This window comes from Gouania willdenowi, chromosome 13 (assembly GCF_900634775.1).
Source record: "Gouania willdenowi chromosome 13, fGouWil2.1, whole genome shotgun sequence".
Lineage (NCBI taxonomy): Eukaryota > Metazoa > Chordata > Actinopteri > Blenniiformes > Gobiesocidae > Gouania > Gouania willdenowi.
The window spans coordinates 39,145,033-39,170,582 of NC_041056.1; the positions used below are offsets into that span (position 1 = coordinate 39,145,033).

At 36.3% G+C, this 25,550-nt stretch overlaps 1 protein-coding gene across 1 annotated transcript in view; it reads left to right on the forward strand.

The window, feature by feature from the left end:
- LOC114474184 (solute carrier family 12 member 9) overlaps positions 1-25,550 on the forward strand; it is a 123,094-nt gene that overhangs the window by 53,324 nt on the left and 44,220 nt on the right. Inside the window, 1 exon segment of the mRNA XM_028464288.1 lies at positions 18,431-18,588. Within this exon segment, the coding sequence (XP_028320089.1) occupies positions 18,431-18,588 (158 nt within the window).

A 25,550-nucleotide genomic window follows, 5' to 3' on the forward strand; every position in this document is an offset into this window, starting at 1 on the left:
GCAACATTGCCTCAATAACTGAACAGTGCATTTTAATCCTAATTGGAGAAAAAAAAATTCCTCCAAAGTTCAACAATACACAGTAAAATTATTTAATTATATATGTATCTTAATTGGGTTAGTGTGTCTAATTGACAAATGGTGGAACAAGACTCACAAGAAAACAATTATTGATGTTATTTCATTTTCAAACAAAAGCAAAAATACATTACAAAATACAAAGAATTACAACATTGCAGGAAATTACAGTAAGGGTGTACTCACACTGGCAACCAGGACCGTTCCTAACCAACCATGGGGGGGCCATTGTGTGGACTGCACTGCAGGGGGGTAACGGCCCGATGGTCCAGCTGTAAGAGGTGGCCCAAACAGCCTGCCAGACTGGCACGGTGGGCCGCGCATGCTCGCACACAACGCAACTTGACCCCTGGCGCAAAACGTAATGATGTTGGTACCGCGCGACGCGTTACGGCACATAAACATCCGCATTCTGTAATGATAGCGGTGTCAGAAGTGCTCGTTAGCCAATGAAAAGGTCAGAGATGGCGTTACTTGAGGATATATGAACGACATCTCAGAGAACTCATGGAGGCAGAGGACACCATGAACGTCAGGACTTCTCTTTGATCAGCCGACAGTAAGAGTGTAGCAGCTTATCATTGGGTCCGGGTATTTCCGAGGATATAAATATGCATTTAAATAGATATTACCAGTGATGTGCCGTGACCACTAGGGTTGGGTAGGCACGTTGCAAATCGAGACCACCAATGACAATTTCATATGTTTCTGCTGACAAGTGTTAATTCAATTCAAATCAACTTTATTTGTATAAAGCAATTTACAACAGATTAATCTCAATGCGCTTATCAAAATATAAAATTCATAATAAGAAAGAAAAAACCTAAGATCCACATGAACAAGTGTTTAGCCATCTAACAAAATCATCATCATAAACACCATTAAAGAAACATAAACAATTACTTAATATAGCCTCCATACTCTCCCAACAAGATATACAGCATCTAATGACACGGCAGCACATCTGTTGTTTGTGTTGGAAACACAGAAACATGGAGAAAATGACAACAACAACTCAGAACAGCCTCAGTGAGGAGCATCCACAAAGTCAATCCTTCCTTTTGTTCCATTCACTGTGAAAAGTATGAAACATTTTCTGACCTTACCTTTGCTGAAGCTCTGGTAACTCAGGTGTTGGTCTCCATCTTTTAAAAGCTGTCATTTTTCCTCAAAAAAAAAGTTTCTGTATCGTCTCTAGCGCTGTCATCCACACTGTAGTGTTATACCGCCCACTAGCTAGAGAACGTAGCAGCAGCGGTCACGTGATATAAATTCACTAATGCACTGTGAACTTAGGTATAGCATAGCGTGGTTATGTCCAAAGGCAGCGTAGAGAGCTGCCTTTTTAGGTAAATGGTTTTCATCTTGGGGAACTGACTGCCCATGCGCAAACACATAAAAACACGCTATGGGAACTGAGGCAGAGCAGCTATATGCTTTTGGAAGGGGGCGTGGCCTCCTCCTGCCTTACAGTGGAGTGAGACGGCAGCCGTTCCAGGAAATAGCGCTGTTTAGTAAGTTAGGCTATGAAACGCAGAAAATGCTGACACTTTCTTTTTTTTTTTTTTTTTTTTGCTGACACTTTCAAACTTATAGGTACTGTAGGCTATTGGAAAGGGAAAAATAAATAATTTATGATTATATTATAATTAAAACAAATAATCAAAATATCAATTCACCCTTGGGTAGGCACTGCCTACCTTGCCAACCCTGACGGCACGTCACTGCATATTACTGGTATATTTACCCATATAAACCAAAAAACGTGTCCTGTTCTCAAATACCAGTAATATGTTACACATTTGCAGCAGTAAAATGTCGCATTTCCATATTTTTTGGTTTATATGGGTTAATATACCAGTAATGTGTTTATGCCCTCAAAAATACTGTGGAATTTCAGGTTTTGCACTTACTCCTCATCATCACATCTCTGCAGAAGAAGACCCTCTGCTGCACCTCAGCACTTTCCAACAACTCACTAATTTCACAATTTAATTACACTATTTCTACCTTTGTTTTTGTGTTTGCATGTCATTTGCTTTGTATTTAATAAAATTGTTTCTCTAACAGTTGGTTAAATCTACACATTTATACTGTATATATATAATGCACATGCAGGATGATGTGTAACAATAATCAGTAAAATTAGCTGTAAACACATTTTTTTAGAACCAAATATAAGGTTATGCTGTGAACAGAAAGAAATTATGCCAGATAATTCTAAACTTTATAATATAATACAATCATAACTTTTAATCATATATTTTGATATATTTGTCACACAATATCTCAATGCCACCATCATTGAACTTTTTTTTTAATTTGTAAAATATTCACTGGATGTTTCTCTGGTGGCATGTGCAGTGGTTAATGTTATTATTATTATTGTATGAAGCCAACATTACTGCAGCCCTGCACATCATTGTTGTCCTGTTTAAGTATCTTTATACAAGGACTTAAAAACAATCGGAAATTAGTGGTGACTCCATTTCTCAGATAGAGCAAATATGAGCAGAGTTACCATGAATTACCATGTTGCGTTCAGGGGCCCTGGGAGACCCAGTTCATTCGTATAATCCAGCCGTGAGAGGAGGACGTGTCCTGGTAAATCTGGACGTATAGTTACCCTACGCAACAGAAGATATGAAATTAACAGCAATGAGCATGAACTGTCAACAACAAACCCAGAGTTGCTTAATGATGACCATATGTGTGTCGTAATTTAACGTGGTGATGTGTTTGTCTGTGGGAACCGAGTTGAGCTGGTGATCACGTCTGTTCTTCCTTGCCAGAGGAGGGAGGAATTCCTGCTGTGAGCTTGGAACGGCTTGAGCTGGCAGTTTGAGTATACCCTAAGACAAGAAAAACACAGAATATCCATCTATCTACCTATCTATCTACATATATCTATAAAGCAAGGAACCTCTGACTCTTTGTGTTTCTCAATATCTCTGCAAATCAGGCTCAGATTGACCTGAGACTTTCAACATGGCTGCTGCTTGGTTCAAGGGTGTGTAACGTCGGATTTGTTTGGATTGCAATAATACCGTTCATGAATTGCGTTGTAAAATTGTCTTAAATGCAGCTTTGCAGAACAGCTCAATGTTGTCATGGTAACTCAGGATAAGTTCAAGCTGCGTAGAATCTACAGGAGTGACTGCACAAATGGCATTTAAAAACGACCAAAGTTGGTCAAATATCCTAGAAAAACACCCCGTAAATATTGACAGTAGTGAGTAACGTTTGTAACTAAGGTGAATAATAATAATATTAATAATAATAATAATAAATTGTGTGTAATTCAGAATTTAATTTGTATTAGGAGGTGAGTGTTTACAAGGCCAGTTTAAAGATTGTTTAGCTTTTATTCTCAATGAAAGAGGAATTAAAGCTCCCATGTTAACCTTCCATTGAAAAGATACTTAACCTCCCACTTTTGTAGAGCAAGACATACTTCCTACGGGCACTGTACTAGTTCTCCAAAAACACACAAAACTAATATAAAAAATAACAAAAGTGCACAAAAAAACACAAAAAATTACTCTGCAACACCCACAGTACTAACAAGCAAGCAAAACAACAACACAAATGCACAATACACAAAATGACAACAGAAATACACAAAATGACAACAGAAATGCACAAAATGCAAGACAAAAACAACATACACAGAATGACAGAAACACACAAAATTAATATAAAAATGTTGCTCTTTCCTGTACGAACGCTCAGATTGATCATTAAATATTCTAAATGCTGCCATGAATGTTGATAATGTGGCCTTTTGATCAAACAAACACATTTTGTGGTCCTCACTGTAATAGAAGTTGCCCACCTCTGCTATAGACCATTGATATTTCATTTAAAAATGTTACTTTTATTGATCCCTTTGTGCTTGTCGTCACACACACATAAATGAAACGCTTCAGAACCAAAGGTTCACACTCAGAAAGATACCGTATTTTTCGGACTATAAGGCGCACCTAAAATTCTTTAATTTTCTCAAAAATCGACAGTGCGCCTTATAATCATTATAATCAGATGCGCCTTATGTATGAAATTAATATGTCAAAATGTTTTAGTACAACTTTGGTAAACTATGAAGCTGCACCTCTTGATGGATTTTTGGCACTTTAGGGCTACCGTAGTCAGGCGCCTCGTGGAGTGATATGTACCTGTACTGTGCTTCAACATACTGAACTGAATAAGTGAGTGTATTCTGTACGTTATGTGTTAAACCTGAACAATGTTGAGAGTTATTGTTAATGAGTTGAATGAAGTTTGGCTTATCAGACTATTTTGTTTCACTTAATGCGTCTTAATAATAACAATAATAATAATAATACCAAACCGGTGCGCCTTATAGTCCGGTGCGCCTTATCTATGAAAATAGACCCAGTCAGACCCATTCATTGATAGTGCGCCTTATAATCCGGTGCGCCTTATTGTCCGAAAAATACGGTACATAGATAGAAGAGTAAATGTGTGTATGAGCTTGTTTAATTTAAAAAAAATAAATTAATTCAATGAAATATTTAAATACTATTCTGCTGCTGTTCTCATGGCAGACATGTTCATATCAAAAACTCCAGGTTTAGACTTTTTTTTTTCAGTTAATATTCAACTACAGGATTATTTGTAATCAATTACAAAATCCTTTTTGTTTTGTGGTAATATATTAAATTATACAATGGTAAAATAATCCAGAGTGCAAAGTCTAAAAATGATGGATTAAAAAATGAATATGCATGAATGCACAAATAGGCACATGACTGAATATGATAAACAATCTATGCACACTCTTTAGACTCTTTAGACTCACTGCTTTGTTTTCACCTCTTTCTCCAAATGAGGCTCTTTAATCTGTTCCTGTCTTCCTCACGCTTTTGTTTTCTTCTTTATTTCCAGGGCAGAGCTCATTTCAGCGGATGATCTGATCAATAATTACTGAGAGCACCACACACACACACACACACACACACACACACTGAAGCAGAAACAATACCTGCTGTGTCATTTATACAGAGCCTTAAATAAAAAAACTAAACTAAACACAAAACATTGTTAGTTCAGTTATAACCCAACCAAAGGACACACACACACACACATTCACACGCACTTTTTGTCATCACTGTCACCCAGTCACTTTTGTTATGGAGTCAGTTTGGAAATGTCAGGCTTTTTGAGATTTATTGGGCTTTTTCTGCGTGTCAGTTAAATTAATATTCCACCTATAAGGTCTGACGTTCTCTCACACTCTCATCACTCTCCTGCAATGCACACACACACACACACACACACACACACGTATTTCTGCCATCACAGCACAACTGTTACGTCTCAGGCGAGTGAACAGAGATGTCTTTATTTTGTGTAAATGAGTTATACATATAATTGTCAGAGAGTCTGATTACTGCAATGGATCATAAACTTCTTTAATGCAGAGGACACACACACACTATCACACACATACACACACTCGTGGTGTGCCACATGGAGAAAACTTTATATCACGATATAGTATTTCTTCCTTCAAATGACATGAGATTAATTGAAAATTGCTATTCATTATATATTTTATTATACATAAAAATAAGCTAAAAAAGTATCCCAAAATAAATGGAACTTCTCCTTTAAGAATCTTCTCAATGAAGGAATATTTCTGACTTTCGCTACATATACTGCTGTCACATGTGTTCTGATTTGTAAATTTGTATGTGGAAATGCCACCAGGGGGCGCAAAAACCAACAATAATGGCCACTGCTATCATTTTAAACCAGGGGTGTCCAATTCCGGTCCTCGAGGGCCACTATCCAGCATGTTTTAGATGTTTCCCTCTTCCAACACACCTGATTCAAATGATTAGGATCGTTATCAGGCTTCTGCAGAGCTGGATGAGGAGTTGATCAAAGATGATCTGGGTTTAATTGAGCATTTGCACTTCATTTTTTTCTTGGCACATTTCATTTACAAATGTTAAGTAAGGGAGTAACTTCACTACTGTTATTTTTACGAGAGTGATTTTTTATTCAAGTATCTCTACTTTTACTTAAGTACTGAAGACTAGGGCTGCAACTAACGACTATTTGAATAGTCGACGAGTCATTGATTATTGAAACGATTCGTCAACTAATCGGGTGACAAATTGTACAATTATTTGCTCTATGTTGCTGCAATTTTTTAAATTTGGCTTGGGGCAAATCACGACAAATAAAAATAATAAATGAAAAAAACAATTCCCAACTTAGTGTAAACAAGTTCCTTACAAACACAAAAGAAATTTAATACATCAACACTAGAATCTGCTTCAGTAATAGCATTTACACATTAAAAAGTTTGTGCATATTGGTCATTTCATTAGTGTTATTGTATATAATTAATTTATTCCCTCATTAAAAATGTAATTATTTTCTAAAAAAAAATAAAAAGCACATGAAAAGCAAAAATAACTCCATTATTGTTTTTACTGTTTAATGTAAACCACTGCTGCTGAATCTAGTTTAGTTTATAACTAATGAATTACATAAATATCTCTCAGATTACTATAATTAAACCAGATCAAGCTTGATGATTTAATCATTCAGGATATTTAGGTGTAATTAGAGCTGGGCAAAAAAAAATCGATTTAATTGATCAATCAAATTTGTAGATAAAAATTTTCTTTTTTTACTATTTTTTTTTCCCCCACCACAGTTTTTTCGGACTTTTTCGCGTTCCGATGTGAGCCAGCCAACTCTTTGTTTACATGTGTTAACCCTTTGGGTTAGGCTATATGTGTGCCACAGGCATGTTTAATTTTGTATTCGCACTATGCTGAGATGCTAAGGGAAGAGTTTATTATTATTATTATTATTATTTTTTTTTTTTCAAATTATTTTTATTACTTTTTTCCAACAGTTTTATACAAATCACTTACATTATACATTGAATGTAAACTGAGAAGAAAAGAAAAAAAAAAAAAAGGCAAAAAATCCTGCACACACTTGAGGCCATAAGTACAAAATAAATAACTAGGTCAAATTAAGTGTTAGGAGGTCCGTCCAAATTTACATATAATTATAATAATTAATAAAGAGTTGCCAAATTGAGTAAAACATTTGTTCTTTTTTCCTTAAAGAATATAACATTTTTTTTCCAATTGTAAATATTGCATTACATCTCTGAGAAGGTTTTTATGAGTAGGAGGGATTTTATTTTTCCAGTTTAGTAAGATTAGACGTCTGGCGAACAACATCTCAAAACCAGTGATGTGCCGTCAGGGTAGGCAAGGTAGGCAGTGCCTACCCAAGGGTAAATTGATATTTTGATTATTTGTTTTAATTATAATATAATTATAAATTATTTATTTTTCCATTTCCAATAGCCTATAGTACCTATAAGTTTGAAAGTGTCCACATTTTGTGCGTTTCATAGCCCAAATTACTAAACAGCACTACTTCCTGGAACAGCTGCAGTCTCACTCCGCTGTAAGGCAGAGGGAGGCCATGCCCCCTCCCAAAGGCACGTTGCTGCTCTGCCTCCATTCTCATTGCGTGTCTTTACGTGTTTGCGCTTGCGCAGTCAGGTCCCCAAGATGACAGCCATTTACGTCCAAAGGCAGCGTAGAGAGCTGCCTTTGGACGTAACCACGCTATGCTAAATGCTATTCGTAAGTTCACAGTACATTAGTGAATTGATACCATGTGACCGCTGCTGCTACGTTCTCTAGCTAGTGGGCGGGATAACACTACAGTGTGGATGACAGCGCCAGAGATGATAGAGAAACTTTTTTTGAGGAAAAACGACAGCTTTTAAAAGATGGAGACCAACACCTGAGTTACCAGAGCTTCAGCAAAGGTAAGGTCAGAAAATGTTTCGTACTTTATACAGTGAATTGTACAAAAGGAAGAATTGAATTTGTGGATGCTCCTCACTGAGGCTGTTCTTAGTTGTTGTTGTTGTTGTCTTTTTCTCCGTGTTTCTGTGTTTCCAACACAAACAACAGATGTGCTGCCGTGTCATGAGATATATCTAGTTGGGAGAGTATGGAGGTTATATTAAATAATTGTTTATGTTTCTTTAATGGTGTTTTACGATGTTGATTTTGTTAGATGGTTAAATACTTGTTCATGTGGATCTTGTTGGGTTTTTTCTTTATTATGAATTTTATATTTTGATAAGCGCATTGAGATGACTTTGTTGGAAGTTGCTTTATACAAATAAAATTGATTTGAATTGAATTAACACTTGCCAGCAGAAACATATGAAATTGTCATTGGTGGTCTCGATTTGCAACCCAACCCTAGTGGTCACATTGCTTTGCAAACTGTTCAAATGTATATCTGTAGGTACAACACCAAATAATGACATTACTGGGTCGGCTGGGAGTTTAACATTGAAAATGACTGACAAAGTCTCAATTATTTTATACCAGTAGAGGGTGATGTACGGAATGAGGGGCATAGCCACAACGTTCACAAGAGGCATCCACACCCGGAAACATCCTGGACAGTCTTTGTTTGGAAAAGTGCAATCGATGTAGGATTTTAAACTGCAGCAGACCATGTCTGATACAAACTGAAGAGCAGTGGATCTTTTTTTGAGCTTTAGTCCATTGGTCGTCTGTGATATTTATTCCCAAGTCTTCATTCCAAGCATCTTTTATTTGGTCAAGTGTAGTTATACATTCTATCTATGAAAGGTTATTATGTATTTTAGAAATTGATCCTTTTTTTTCTGGGTTATTCAGTCATACATTGTTCATAGGACAAACTTCAGGTTGATTGGGAAAAGCGGGAAATGTTGTCTTAGTAAAATTGCGTATTTGTAAATATTTTTAAGTCTTTGTTATCAATATTAAATTTATGTTTTAATTGTTCAAATGTTGGAAATAATTTATCAATGAAAAGGTCTATAAATGCGTGCACTCCTTTAGGTCCCATCGTTGAAACGGCTTATGTGCTTGATAACCAGTTATTGGTGTGAGGACTGAACATTGATTCCACTGAAAGTGTCTTCTGAACTGAGACCAGAATTTTAATGAATTAGACACATTATTATTATATTTTAATTGTAATGTTATATGTTATAAAATATGTAGTTATCTGATTTCTTAATCAGAAAAATGAAGCTACTGTGAAGTTGCTGTTGCACTTTTGCTTAAATCTGGGTTAAAGCTTGAAATTATTGAATGACAGAACCTCATTTACTTTTTATTTTGGGATTGTTATTTGCATTTTAACTCTTGAGGACAATCACAGCAATAAAGTTGCACTTTTGACAATATATCTGATGTCTGCAGTCATTTTTGAGTGCATAAAAAGATAAATCAAAATCAAATTTTTCTTTACAATATCAGAGATTTTTTTTTAGGCAAAATCACCCAGGCCTAGGTGTAATAATCATAATATTAACATTACTGTCTAATGGGACCAGCTTTGTCTGTGAACACGTGAAATATAATTGAATATATTGTATTTCACAAGTTGGGACAGATAAATAGTGACATTAGTATTTATGCTAACATTTATTTCACACGACGTGTGACATGTTCGCTTTTATCCCTTCATAAAAGTATTAAATCTGACCATAAACAAATCGGTGGCCCTTTGTGGTTTAATGACACTAAGCTGTGTAGTTTTAATTTGGTCTATTCCTTAAATGCAGTGGTTAGCATTAGCTCTTAGCCCAGTCCCTTGTGTTGGTGGGTTAGCTTAGCATGCTTTAGTCAACGTGATTGTGGGAACTTTGGGTAGATCTGATGGAGGAACTTAGACTGGTTCACTTTATTGGGTGGGTGTCTGGTCTGAACCAAGTAGCGGTGTGTGTGATGTGTCGCTGCTCGTCACAGCTTCAGGTAGACTGTGACAAGTCGAGCTGCATGTGTGAGCGGCGTCGAAAGTGCCGGTAACAGCGCTGAGCTCCCGGTAAGAGCGACACATTCTTACCAGTGGGAATGTTTTTGATGATGTATCTCCCGCTTATCATGTCCGTAACATGCATACAGCTCTGAGCACAGATATATAGAAGGTGGGATGAGCCACTCCTCATGAAGAAACAATGTTCTGCTTCGTCCACAGCTTGAAAAAGACGGCGATGAAGTAAACGACAATTGTCGACAAATACGTTTGTTGGTGACTAATTCTGTTATCGATTTTTGACGACAATGTCGACTAATCGTTGCACCCTTACTGAAGGCTAGTACTTTTGCCACCTCTGATAAACGTTAAAGGGTTATATCATACAGTAAACTTTTTTATATCGTACTACGATATATACATCATCATATCGCACAGCATTAAAGTTGTAATCCAGAGTTTCTGAGAAATCTATGTTTATGTATGATTTTTTTGAAATGCAAAAAAATACCTAACTAGTCTTTTACTATGGTCTACTGCCGGTGGTCATTCATGTACAATAATGTATATAAGTCCCTCCGTCGTCCTATCGACCCCTATACAAATGCAAACGAGCACTGAGTGCGCCCAGCCAATAGGCTTCGACTTCCTGTTTTTGAGACTGTCAATCAAAGTGAATGCGGAATTGTGCACGGAAACAAGGATGCGCGTCACAACAGCAAACAGGTAAATATGATTTTGGTTCTTACCTGATCCACAGACCTATATCAATGCGACCCAACGCGACCTTGTTATGTTCCGCAGAAAAGTAGAGGCGTGGCTTCTGGTAGATTGGCAGAGGAAATGGAGCGGTTTAGGGTGGGACATCGAGACATTCTCTCAGAAACTCCAGATATCACCTTTAACATGCCCAGACTAGCTGTGGTTTCCTAATTTGAAGGGTGATGTTAACTTCTCTACAAGACTTTAATGTTGTGTGTTTGTGGAAATGGAAGTCCTCTTTGTGCCGACGTGTGTGTTTTCTTGAAGTGAATATCCTCCGGGGCTTGGTGTTAAATACGTGTTCTCAGATCTTTGGATGAAGTGAACAATAGTTTAAAGAGCCATAATAATAAGTATCAAAATCAGTGGACCTGAAAGAGGACGTGACGAGACTCCTAATTAGGAAAACGAAATGGTTGAAGCAGAAAAAAGCACCTCTTGAATAGGTTCTAAAAGCACGATGATGAAGCAGAGGGTGGAGTGATTGGATGTGTGTCTCTTCATCCACAAAGATAGATGGATCAGCAGAGAGATGGAGAGAACACACTGAGCTCTAATTCTCATCTCTGGAGTCGTGTGGTATTGAAAGCAGGTGGGGGGGCCGGCTGTAATTATCCGTGCCCTGCTGGGGCTTTTTGTAGTTTTTGATCTCTCTGTCTCCGCGTCGACTGCTCCACATCCTGCACACGTTCAACCATACACACACACTGTAGGCTGCCTGTCGGGAGCTTTAGGTAGATTCATCTAAAGCTAGCATGGACGATCAGAGTTAAGACTAGTGCAGCTTACAGCCCATGAAGAGTAAATGAACCTCCCTAAACTCAGTTTACACAATTAAACAATGTGTTGTCTGCATTTCATTGTGATGATCAACTAAAGCATCATAGAACAGGTTACTTTAGTCACTTTACATTTATCCAAACACAAAACAACTAGAAAGCACAGACCTCCTCCACGCCATGACAGTATAGATCACCCCCAAAATTGAATCACTTGTTCCTTATCATATTTGCGATAAATCCTGAAAATGTTATTAAAATCAGTCCATTAATTATTGAGTTAGACTGTCCACAGACAAATGGATAGTTAAATACATAAACAAATGCTTGCAAAAACATAACCTCTTTGGTTGAGGTAATTACAACTAAAGACTTAATTTCAATGGCCTATTAGAAAAAAAGCTAAATAATATATAACAATGACATCTGTAACTATAATACATTAATTATTTAGTACATCCCTGTTCAGTTATGTTAATGTTAATAATGCAACAGTGCAGTTACTGTATTAGTCTGAGACGTATTGATGTTGCAGTAGTAATAAGATGCATGATTATCCAATGGTAGATCCAAAAACAAACACACATTGGAGCACGTCTTTAAAATATTGCTACTGTGATTTGAACAATGTTACAGAATTTTAAGAAATATGGAAAATACAACACGCTGGCAAATTTAAATCACATAATAAAAGGTTAATAAAGACTTGGTCATTGTTGTGGAGTTTAGAATTCACTGACTGATTTAAGATTTATTGAAAATATACTGCATTCAGTTAATGTCCGAAATGAAGGACCAACTACATCACATAACAATATGGAAGCCTGTCCTGTGGGGATTTACGAAAAGTTGAAATCTTGTAGAAAGAGAGGGAAAGATCATTTAACTCATTGTGAATGTGACCTTAATGACAAATCTTGAAAACCTCAGCTGTATGATCCAGGTTAAAAACCTTTATTACACACTGTGGGTTAGGGATGGGAATTGATAAGAATTTAGCGATTCTGATTCCATTATCGATACTGCTTATTGATTGGATCCCTTACCAATTCTCTTATCGATTCTCATTGGATGAGGGAACGAAATAATACAAATGGATTTTTTTTGCTTTGTCTCTTTCATTTCCAGCAGGAACATCAGCTCTCTTTTAATCCACCAGGTATAGATTGTTTTCACTGGATAATAACAGATACAACAGCACTATATAAAATTGAGGAATTATTATTATTATTATTATAACAATAAGACACATTTTGGCTACAAACATTTGAGAATATTTACAGTGCTCCTTTTGAACTTGAACAACTTGATCCAAAACTAATTTAGACATAAAACAAATAATTATTCTGTAAAAAAGAACATATTAACCAAAAGTACAGCTGCACTTATGTATTTAAACGGTAAAGCTTTAGTTTAGCCTTAGTTTACATTTCTATAAATGGAACTTCAGAGACGCCGTCCCCGTTGTTACATGTGACATCATCAGGTGTGTGTGTGTGTGTGCGTGCGTGTGCGCGTGTGTACGTGTGTATGTATGTGTGTGTACGTGTGAAAGAGCAAACTAAAGACAACGATCTGTACCAGTCCGTCTCCCATGTCTGATTACTTGTTACGAGGACATAAACTGGCGACGAGATCTGTGTACAGAACCCGGAAGTGACTAGTGTAGCAACAGAGATGCTACAAACACAGCACAGAGGACAGCACAGCTGTGGGTAGAGGCGGTGGATTATCTGTGGTGGACAGCAAACATCTATATGGTGGAAGGAGCTTTTCTTGGTGCTAGCATAAACACAATATACAGGACCTGGAGGAGTTTATCGTTACGTATTTGCGACGTAAGAGGAACTGATAAGCGGAATTGAAATACAAGCAAAAAAACGATTCCTAGGAATTGGATTACTGGGAAACTGTTCTCAGAAAGAACCGGTTTTTGATTCCTATCCCTACTGTGGGTTTGGTATTTCACAGCATTTTTGTGATCCTTAAACGTTATAGTCTAGATCAGGGCTCCAGTCCGGCATGTTTGAGACGTCTTCCTGACTATCACACCTGAATCAGATCATGGTGTCATCATGCAGCTTTACTGAATGCCTAATAAGACCTACCCCTTACAATCAGCCCAGGTGGACCAGGGGAGCACCTGAAACATGTCGGACGAGGCCTTGATACCTGGACTTGGACACCACCCATTCTAGATACTGTACTACTACCATTTCTGAATTGCTGCTAAATGTAAAACTTAACCCTATGTTTGGTTTAAGGGACATTCTCCTCATGTTTTATTCTTTCTGTTGTTTGTAGCAGTTGTGAGGACGTAGTTCCATAATGTGTGCTAATATAATCAAGCTTTCAGAGTGAGACAAATACCTGACTAACACACTGACATACGACTGTGTGACTCACTCAGCCCTTTCTATTTTGATTTTCTTCATGTCAAACATCAGCAGAATTTAGCCTCTTGTTTTTCCATTACAGTTATTCAAAAAAATAAAAGCGATGTTTCTAAAGTTTTGACAAAGTATAAAAGCACTTTGAGTGTGTTTTCATTGAAGGTTGTTTTTGAGTTTTGTAAATCTTGTGAAATCTCACCTCGTGAGACTTCGCTGCAGGAAGTTGGACGCTCCAATCCTCCTTATAAACCTTCCACATTTCTTTGTTGTTTTACGTCTAATGTGGCAGTAATGATTCTAAAACATAATGCTAAAAAATGTCGGCCTCCTGTTCTGTCTACACACACTGTGCCATGTTTTCTCAGAGAGAAGTGGTCATGTGACCAGGTGCGTTATATACTGTGACATGTAATTGTGGAAAAAGTGTTCCATTGAACTTTTGTGATACATTTCAATATCACAACATCCTAAATACTTCCTCATGAAAGTGTAAAAACATTTTAGCAATATTTGAGTGTGTTTTGAAAATTCAAAAGTTTTTATTACCATTTTATTCCACTATTTAGAATTTGCACATTTCCAAGGGTAATAGAAACACGACTGCTGTTTGAGGTTAAATGGAGCATCTCACTTGATCACCGGTATTTGATCTTGGGATTTTGTTATTATGATAAAGTATCCTTTGTGCAGTACGGATTCGTGACAGTTTGGTTCTAACAGTTTTATAGATACCATCTGTATTTTATAGTCAAACGTTCACATCTAACTAAATGTTGCCTGTTTTGTTTTAAGAAGTTAGGGCATTGGTCTTCAACTTTTTTAGAGGCTCAGAATTTTGTTCCCATTTCATTGACTTCCCCTAATCAGATGTCATTTCTTGATTTTAAACTTCCTATAATTGTGCCAAACATCAAGTTTACTATTGTGGTGGCCCTGACTGTCTTGCGCATTGTTCTCGTGTGTGTGCACGTGTTGTTCACCTTTCCTGCACTGTGAATACGCTCCACAGCAGTGTATGCACGCCTCGCTTTCACACCGACTCTATTTCAGTGCAGTGAAGTTTAAGGGATGAAGACAAGCACAGTAGTTGCCTTTTTTCCTCTTACAGTATCTGTATTAACCTGGTGCTGGTCAATAACAGTGGCGGTCACATAATATGATTTATGTAATCTTGTATAACAATATTATTTTAGATCATCTTCTGCAGCAGAGTACATTAGATGAACATTTCCTACATCATTAACCAGATAGAAATGTTTCTAGTGGCTAATTGAATTAATAAAACATAGGAAAAATCAAGCTTATATTCATATCTAATTTATTTGAGATTTCCTTCCCAGAGATGGCTCTGTGTGACCATTGAGTAAAAACATTGTGGATGCATAAGAGCCGTTAAGCTACAGTCGAAGAAGTGATGTGTTGGTCATTTTGAAGTGTTGCGCTGAATCCTCTTACAGTTAGCAACAGGCTGGAAAAGATGGAAATGTTTGGATTTACAAACTGCCAAATGTTTTTGGCCACACCTGTTAATTATTGAAATAAGGTTTTTCAATAAAACCACTGCACACTTTGCCATGCACTCTGCATTATACTGTATGAGGCAGTTTTTAATGGTTTGGACCCCTTATGTCCAAAAAAGGACAAACCTTACCATAGCAAGACATTTTGGACGATTCTTTGCTTCCAACTTTGTGGGAACAGTTTGGGGAAGGCCCTTATTATTATGACTCAGGTTTGTTAGGTTTGGAGTGAAAGAACTGGACAGAACCCTGAGATCAATGGCATGGACCACCGTTAGGATGAACTGGAACATACAGTACATAGGGTAGGACATAAAGTAAGTCTATAAATGCAACTTTATGACAGATTAGGGCTCGTTTTATGGAAACTTCATACAGAGCGGTATGAAAACTCACTTATCTTTAGCTGTTTTTTCTATAAATAAATATAATTTAAAACGTTATGACCACCTGCCTAAGAATGTGTACGTCTTTATTTATTACAATGTAGAGTTGTCCCGATAATAGCTTTTACATTTTCAATACAATATGGATAATGTTGCCTTGAGAATTGGCTGATACCCAAAACAATCCAATACAATATCAGCAAGAATCATACATAAATGTATTACTTATTTTGTAGTGTCAATTGCTGTCAAAAACTGACCCATTTATTATTAACCAATTGGTAACAGACATTTTAAAGTTAAACAGAAGAATATTCTACAATTGATTACAATTAATAAAAAAATATTACAACACCCTGAAAAATAACCTCAATAAATCCAATAAAAACAAAAAAAAAAACATGTTATCTTTAAAGTGATAAATATCCACCAGTTTAACCTAAACAAAATATTTTTTAACAATTAAATACAATAAATTAAATATGAATTAGAATATGCTGAAAAATAACCTCAAAACCAGAAAATACAATATAAACTACACTTTTAAAGTGCAAAGTACCAATCAGTTAGTTTTTTACTGTTGATATTTAGTTCAGTCAGTTGCTGAAGTGCTGGAGTGAAATCTCAAATGGACTGCTTGCATCGGAGTGCTTATATCAGAGATATAATCTGATCCGATTATTATTTTTTTGCTGATATCAGACCGATTTCCAATATCAATATGGGATTGAGACACCCCATTACAGAAAGTAACAGTGTTTGTGATTGGACCACATTGTTCAGTCTTCATTCTCCTTGTGCATCAGTGATCCTTGGCAAACCATGACCCAGTCACTGGTTTAAAACAGACAGTACAGCAGTCGTCTAGGACTAGATTAACATAATGGCTGTGTTGTAAATGTCATGCTAACGTACCACTCATACTTAATCTGACCTCAGAATTAGTACGTTTACATTAGATAGTATGAAAAGATTGAGTACATGCGAAATACCTGGATATACTGTATACTATATAAGTATGCATGGTGGGCACACTAGTCATACTCAATCACCCCATGATGCATTGCAAGCGGAATGTAAAATTGTCCTGGGACCGTCTTCAAGCACGCTTTTGTGAATAGGGCTCTTGTTTTGAAGTTAACCAGAAGTTTTATTAGTAACACAATTACTGGTCTCCAAGAATCTGCAAAATGTTGATATGAAATGTGTTTCTGTGAGTTTTATGGATCAAATGAGCACATGTTGATATTCTGCTTGGTCACTTTCTCACTTAGAATGTTTTCAGAATGTTCAAAGGCGGAGAATCAACAGAGATATTTAGCCTCAGTGTGATTCAGGTTTTTGTTCTCGTAGGTTCCACATGCATCTTGGGAAACTTGGAAGTATACTTCAGTGGGAACGCTAATCATACTAATAGTATATAGTAGACAGTATATACTCTTTGAGTTTGTAGTGTATACTGTATAGTACTGTGATATTTTGAACACAGCCCATGCCTCAGCGCTGGCTTTCCTTGAAGCTGTGTTGTCCATCTCTGTTCCCTCCACCAAGGAGGTAATCTTTTCCAAAGATTTCAATGAAATTTGGTGAGCTGATCGACATTGTCAAAATGGAAGAACACGTTTGATTTTGGAGATGATCTGTAAGGTACTGTAGTTACAGTACTTCTAAACTTAGAGGTTTGTGCTCTTTGAGAGCTCTTGTTTTTTTTTTTTTTTTTTTTAATTTTACATTTTTTACACCAATGACTGCAGTCACTATTCTACTGAATCCCCACATTGCATTTGTTGAGTCGTCATGGTTGTCAGGGAATTGATCTTTTGTGGGAATAAAATAAAACACTTTCTACATGCAGAGTTTTCTCTTCCTCCTTCCTGGATCTTTTAATTGAACAGCTCCGAGGACAGATGACAAGAGTTATATCATTTGAATGAGATTTATTGACAAGCAACGTTTCGTCGACGAAGCTCACACACAGGTGGTCAGAAGAAGACGTCTGTGTGAGAGATGTCCAGCTGTCTGGTACAAAAGTAATCTAGCCATGCATCACAGGTCAGTCTAGCTCATCTTAACTCACTGACCATGAGGTCATGAGAACAGTTCACAGTTGTGTGTGTGTTTAAAGCAAAGCAGCAGAGTTTCAGGGCCTACCAGACATACATTGAAAAATACTGGAATAAACCTTTTCTACTTATTCTATGCAGATCCGTAAGAGATGAGTCAAAAATGAATTGCAAGCATGAGTGTGGGGTTCACAGCTTTCAACAAAGAGAAAATGCTTGTCAACCACGTACTGAGAGCTCTACAGCTCCTGAAGTCTCAGAAATCCTACAGATTAACAAGCGGCTAAACTTTCCTGGGACACTTTTGACAAAAATGCCATAATAAACTATATAGCTAATGTTACATAAACCCTGACTTTGTTCAAATGGAACGAGACGACCTTCATTGCTGCACCTACATGCATTACAGAACAATAGTGTGAAGCACGTTTATTGACACAAATACCCTGTTTTTTATTTGCACAATCATAGATAAGGTTGTGTTGAGTGTTTTTTTTAAATTTATTTTACTGTCTGTTAAGTGAAACAAACCAATGAAAAGTGTTGACCAATGTTGGTATTGTCTGTGAATGAAGTGTACAAGTGTTGAATTTGCGCTTTGAATCTTTGCAGGGTGCTGCTACAGAGGGATTATGGTTTCCTAAAGGAAATTAACATCTGGCACCCTTTGGTCACCATCGGAGTTTATTCATCGACGCTTTCCGCTGCCATGAGCAACCTGATCGGAGCCTCACGGATCCTCTACGCCTTGGCAAGGGACGACCTGTTTGGTATGTAGTGGGTCATGCTTGATCTGTCTTTTTACAAATGGTACAGTACATCAAACGGAATAAATGATAACAGATGTATACATATTAACAGGTGAGAATAAAGGATACAGATATTAATGCAAAACAAAAAATCTGCGAACAAACATTTAGAGGATCAATGACAAAAGTAAAACAAAGATATGAATGTAGAAATGTGTACACGAGATGCTGTATTTTTACACACAGTAGTAGAGACTCCAATTCCCCCAATTCTGTTTGAGAGATGATCTTTTTCTGTCGTTTACACATTGACATTAAGTTTCCGTTTATTGTCATTACAGACTATTAAATGTTCCCAAGTTGTCCCAAACATACTTAATATGGTTAATGGAGTTACTTATTGTCAATAATTTTATATTTTACCACAGCAGAAATGCAACGAAACAAGCACAAGATATTGCGCGATATTTGACATCCAGCCGTTTGCCACGCTTGCTAAAGCTAACGTTAGACCACCTGTTTTACTGTGATAAATATGGTGGAAATATGGGATATTGTCTCAAAACATGTCAGTAAAGGTTTGGTTTGTGTCATATAGCCGTTTCAATTTCTCTCATCACATTACGTCATATTTTGAGTGACATTTCTGTTTTTCTGACCACCCGTTTATAAAGACAAATTGTGTCAACGGGGATTTATTTCACCATAACATGCATGTGAGGCTATATTAAGTGTCATATTTTTGTTTTTTAAAAAAATTATTCAAAAAAATTCTAAAATTAAAAAAATAATTAAATAAAAACAATACATTTATTTTTCAGGGAAGGAATTCTGTATTTCAAATCTGTTCAACTGCAATTATTTAATGAATGTGGGAAATAATGTATTTGAGTCAAACACGGCATCCCTAATTTAATTCCAACAACTTGAGTTTTATCATTTTATACAAAACAACAATCCATATGTAAAGATTAGGTGTTAACACGATTTATGGTTTGAAGAAATATTAATGTGTATCCAGAGTTTATTTTAACTTCAAATTTTGCTATTTTTCTTCAGCCTGTCACTGTTTAACCTCCTGGAACACAGATCAATGTTAAAAACCTAAACTTGTATTGATTTAACTTGTAATTTAAGAAAAGTGAGACAAAGGAGAGTTATCCCAGAAGCAAGCATTAACCAAAAACCTTAAGAAAAGTTACTTCCACATTTATTCCAAAATTACAGTTAGCACGTGTCACAGCATATTATAAAAGCTTTTCATTCTTGGTAAAAAAAAAAAACAAAAGTTCATCAATAATGGCTTGCAAAAATATGTATACCCCTGGAACTGTTCTACATGTTGTCACATTAGAGCCACAAAGTGGAAAAATTGACCTATATAAATGTGAGCTTCACTCCGGCATTTGAAAACCTTAAATATGTGCCATCAGCGGAGCACCAACTTTTCTGGGTTCTGTGGCCACATTAAAAACTGTAAATAAATTAAACAATTCCCAACTTAAAGTGTAGACAGGTTCTTTACAAACACAAATAAATGTGAATACATCAACATTTGACACATTAAAAAAGGCTACAATATCTGCTGACTCAGAGGTCATGAGCTAATATTTTATGGAATATATTAGTGCATGTGGGTCACTATTAGTGTTATTGTATGTAATTTATTTATTTCCTCACTTAACATGAAATTATTTTCTAAAAAAAGACAAAAATTACTCCATTAAAAAATTAACGAATTAACATAAATCACCCTTTAATTATATGTTGAAAGTAATTAATAAAAAATAAAACCAGAGCTCATGGCCTGTGCAATTCACAGAACTGCAGCTGTGTTCCGGGGTGCACGACCCACATTCACAGGGTGAGGCATCCAATGACGCTGGGATAAACATGTTTCAGTGCAATATGTGCATGTTGATGGCAAGTGGAATCATACATGTTTAACTCTGTTACACTAGCGCTTCGCTGCACTCTTCATTCTGACCCCGAGTTCCGTCTCTGCACAAAGTGAGCGGTGTAATGATTAATGGAATAATGATAAGTATATTTGGTATTTATCTTTACTCACACAATCAGCGACCAAATTATTTTTGCGGTTCGGACCGATGTGAATGGGAGTGCATTGTTCGCAGTCTAGAGCTGTACACAACATTGCTCTGTTTACTATCATTGATGACAATGAGTAACATCTTTTGTACCTCCCTCACCTCCTTCGATAAGTTAATTATAAATTCATTTCATCTTTTTGGGGCTCAGTGTGTAGCTGGCCTTGTGTGTGTGGAGAGATAAATGGCTGCATTAGCACACTTCCTTTTTAAGGTGATTAGATTAATCTGTTTAATTAAGAGCCTGTGACTCTTAACACACAAAAGTGTGTACTTTTGTTGTCTTGGAGGAGATAGCTGGTTAAAAGGCGAGGTAAAGGCTGTGTGCCTTGCTGTCGTTGGTACATTAAGTGAAATATATAGTAACACGGGAGCTGTAACTCATCAATCTGCCAGCAATGATGCACTCAGAAAACACCCCCCCCCCACATCCCTTTCTTTTTTATAACCAGCTGATCTCAACTCATTCACCTCTGCCCTGTATCTCTCCATCATTCACTCACCTCATCTTAGACTCATTGATTCTACTCCAAAGGCCCAACAATTTATTTCCAATTTTTTATAAACTGTGAAATCTATCTGAAATCTGTCAAACTTTTATTTACCTCTTTACCACATCTCTCTCTCTCTCTCTCTCTCTCTCTCTCTCTCTCTCTCTCTCTCTCTCTCTCTCTCTCTCTCTCTCTCTCTCTCTCTCTCTCTCTCTCTCTCTCTTTTACAGTTGAAACGAGAAGTTTACATACATTGTGCAAAAACACACACACACCAAATGACAACAAAAATATTAAAATGACTCAAAATACACAAAACAAACTATTTATACAAAAATACACAAAAGACAACAGAAACACAAAAAACTACACTCAATAAGATACAAAATGACTCCAGAATCACACTACAAATGCAACAAAAAACAATAATTATACAAAAAATACACAAATGACGTAAAACAAAAAACCAAACAATATTTATACAGGAAATACACAAAACAACAACAGAAATGCACAAAAATATACAAATTGGCTCCAAAAACACGAAGAATTATTCCAAAAAACATATATTGCAGAAATATACACCAAACAACAACAATATACACAAAACTAAATATTTATACTAAAAATACACGAGAATGACAACAGAAATGCGCAAAACTACACCAAAAAAACCTTAAACAAAAATACACAAAATGACTCCAGAATCACATGACAATGGCAACAAAAAACAATAATTATACAAAAAATGCACAAAAAGACAACAGAAAGATACAAAAATACACATAATGACTCCAAAAAACATACATTACAGAAAAATACACCAAACGAAAAAAATATAAAATTTAGTAAAAAAAAAAAAAAAAAAAAACAACACATTCATCATGCGCATGTCTCATAGAATTAAACCAGGGAAATTGCACACGCTAAAATACTTTGCACCTGCAAATAAACCCCTTTATAATACTACAGAGTATATTGTCGTTATTATGCCCATAATTGACAACTCAACTTAAGCTCCCACTGTATGAATACATACTTCCGACAGGCACTGTACTAGTGTGAGTTAATTGAAGGCCCACCTGGGGATGTATTTTAAGGCCACATCTCAAACACTCTGCTTCCTTGTTTGAAATCATGGGAAAATCAAAAAGAAATCTGTCAAGAAATCAGGGAGAGAATCGTGGAGCTCCACAAGTGTAATTTCCAGATGCAGATCTACGTTCATCTGTTCAAACTATTATACACAATTATAATATTATGGGAAGGTCCAGCCATCACACCGCTCAGGAAGGAGACAGAAAGTGTTCTTGTCTGAAATGTGCAAATCAACCCCAGAACAAAAGCTAAAGACCTTGTGAAGATGCTGGCTGAAGCTGGTAAGAAAGTGTCATTATGCACAGTGAAACGAGTCCTACAACGACATGGGCTGAAAGGCTATTCGGCGAGAAAGAAGCCATTACTCCTAAAGAAACAAAAAGCCAGATTACAGTTTGCAAAAAGACACCAAGACAAAGACCTCAATTTCTTGAGACATGGTCTGATGAAACTAAAGTGGAGCTGTTTGGCCATAATGACCACTGTTACATTTGGAAGAAAAAGGGGAAAGCTTGTAGACCTGAGTACATCATACCAACTGTGAAGCACAGAGGTGGCAACATCATGTTGTGGTGCTGTATTGCTGCAGCAGGAACTAGAGCTCTTAATAAAATAAATGACATCACGAAGAAAGAAAATTACGTGGAAACATTAAGGCAACATCTCAAGACATTGGCCAAGAAGCTAAAACTTGGGCGCAAATGGGTCTTCCAAATGGACAATGACCCTAAGCATACTGCCAAAATAGTTAAGAAGTGGCTTGAGGACAACTAAATCAATGTCTTGGAGTGGCCATCACAAAGTCCTGATCTGAATCCCATCAAAAATTTGTGGGCAGATCTAAAAAGGTGTGTGCAAGCGAGGCGACCCAGTTACATCAGTTCTGTCAGTTCCGTCAGGTGGAATGGGCCAGAATTCCAGCAGAGTACTGTGAGAAGCTTGTGGAAGGATACCCAACACATTTGACCCAAGTCATGCAGTTCAAAGGCAAAGCTACTAAATACTAAGGAAAAATATGTAAACTTCTGACCTCGAAGAAAGTAATAAAAAGTTCTCTAAGAAATGATCTCTCTCATTATTGTGGTATTTAGCAAAATGAAATAATTTTGGTAATCCTAACTGACCGGAAACAAAAAAGGTTTAGTCTGATTTAACTTCAGACAGTGAGAAAAAGTGTTATGTGTCTTTTTGCACAGTGTATGTAAATGGCTGGTTTCAACTGTGTATATATATATATATTGTCATGTGCAGGTGTAGGTGTTTTCCTCTATTAAAGTTGAGTAATAGAAAGTTTTTTTTTATAAGCTAACAAATTCTTCTTCCAGGCTATATTAATTTCTAACATGTTTGAAGAGAGCCACATCCTTTCCAATTTTTGTGATGTCTGTTTTAGGACCTTTTTTAAGACATATCGTCCATTTTTTAAGAGGGGCAATAGCATCCAGAGCTGTGTGCAGTGACAACATTGCTACTCTCTGTTGAGATATAATATGGATCAGAGGTAAACAATGATGGAACAAAATTTTTAAATCTAGCTACATCTTTCTCAGACAGTGATCTACTATAGTGTACTCTTCTCTCAGAATTTAAGCTGGCTGATAATTTAAATTCAAAGGATAACAAAAAGTGATCTGAAAGAATAGGATTTTGAGGATATATTGTCAGTTGGTCAATATCAAAACCATATGTTAGAACAATGTCCAGGGCATGATGAAGATAATGAGTTGGTTTGTTTACATTTTGTGTAAGGCCAATTGAATCTAATAATGAAGTAAACAGTTTATTTAGGCTGTTTTTTTCCATCATCAACATGAAAGTCACCTACTATGATAGCTTTATCAGTGCTTAGCACTAGATCAGTGAGAAAGTCAGAGTATTCAGAGAGAAACTCTGAATATTGACCAGGAGGACGGTAAACTATAACCTGTAAGATTGGATTTTTCCATTTTATTTTTGGGATAGCACATTTCAAGAGAGAGGCTTTCGAATGAATTTTGGTTAAGTTTGGTTTTTGAGGTGACTGATAAGCTAGAGTGAAAAACTGCTGCCACTCCCCCTCCCTGACTGCCCTCACGGGGAATATGGTGGTTATTGTAGCTGTGAAGGCTGGCTTCATTAAGAGCAACAAAATCTTCATTTTTAAGCCAAGTCTTAATCTTAGTCTTATTATGCCTCACTGAGACTATGATCATTCACTAAGAGAGATTTAGACGAAAGTGATCTGATATTTAATAGTCCACATTTAAGAGTGTTTTTATTGTTTTGTATTTTGTTTGTGGTTTTAATTTTGATTAGATTGTTATGGTTAATTCCTCGACAGTGGGTTCTAGTTTGCACTGCATGTTGCTCTGTATTGCTCAGCACAGTGTTTCTAGGGTATATGTGCTCTGTGCTTTGATTAGGGGCTTGTCTACGGAAGTGTCTATAACTGCCTGTTTATTCTCAGCTAGTCATGCACGTGTAGAGTTGTGAATCACAGACTGTTCTCCTAACTTTCCTCTTTCTTGCTTTTATATTTTAAACCTAAGTTGTAGTTTATGTAATAAGTTGATCGAGATGTATTTTTTTGCCAATATCCAATATGCCGATATGCAGCAAAAAATTTCAGTTTTTTAATATTATCTACGAGGGAACTGCCAAAATGAAATTTCTTGGCCGAAAACCGAAACTTAATAAAATGATTAGCACCATTGCATTTACTGCTAACCTCACTAAAATTAAAGCATTGCAATTGCATAAATTGATATTAATGCTTCAAAGAATAAATCAATTAAAACATTTTTTTTAGCACTGACATTTCAACAATGCACAATATACAATGAAAATAAGATACTAAATAAAATGTTTAACTTGACCCCATTCATGAGTACATTAAATAATAAAGGCATATAACTCACTGGGCTGCTGAAAGATGGAAAAATGAAACTATTAACTAATAACCTACCGGTATAAACATCGACAACAACCCCCCCAACTATTTTTAGGTCACATTGGACATTTAGCCATGGAAATAACAGGTTTTGCCCACTGAACATCATTTGTAAAATAAAACTACTTATTTAACTTTAGTAATGGGAGAAAGTGCCATTTAGTTCTTTTTTAATATGTTCTCTCAAACACCATCTGTCTCGGCCTCAGTCGTCAACCAGACTAATTATCGCAGCAGTTAAACAGTCGTAAGAACTCCACAACAAACAAGAAGTCTTTGATGTTGTTTACTTTGAAACTGAAACAATGCAGAATAAAACAACTTTTCAACTTTTGAGCAAAAAATAGGACATATAAC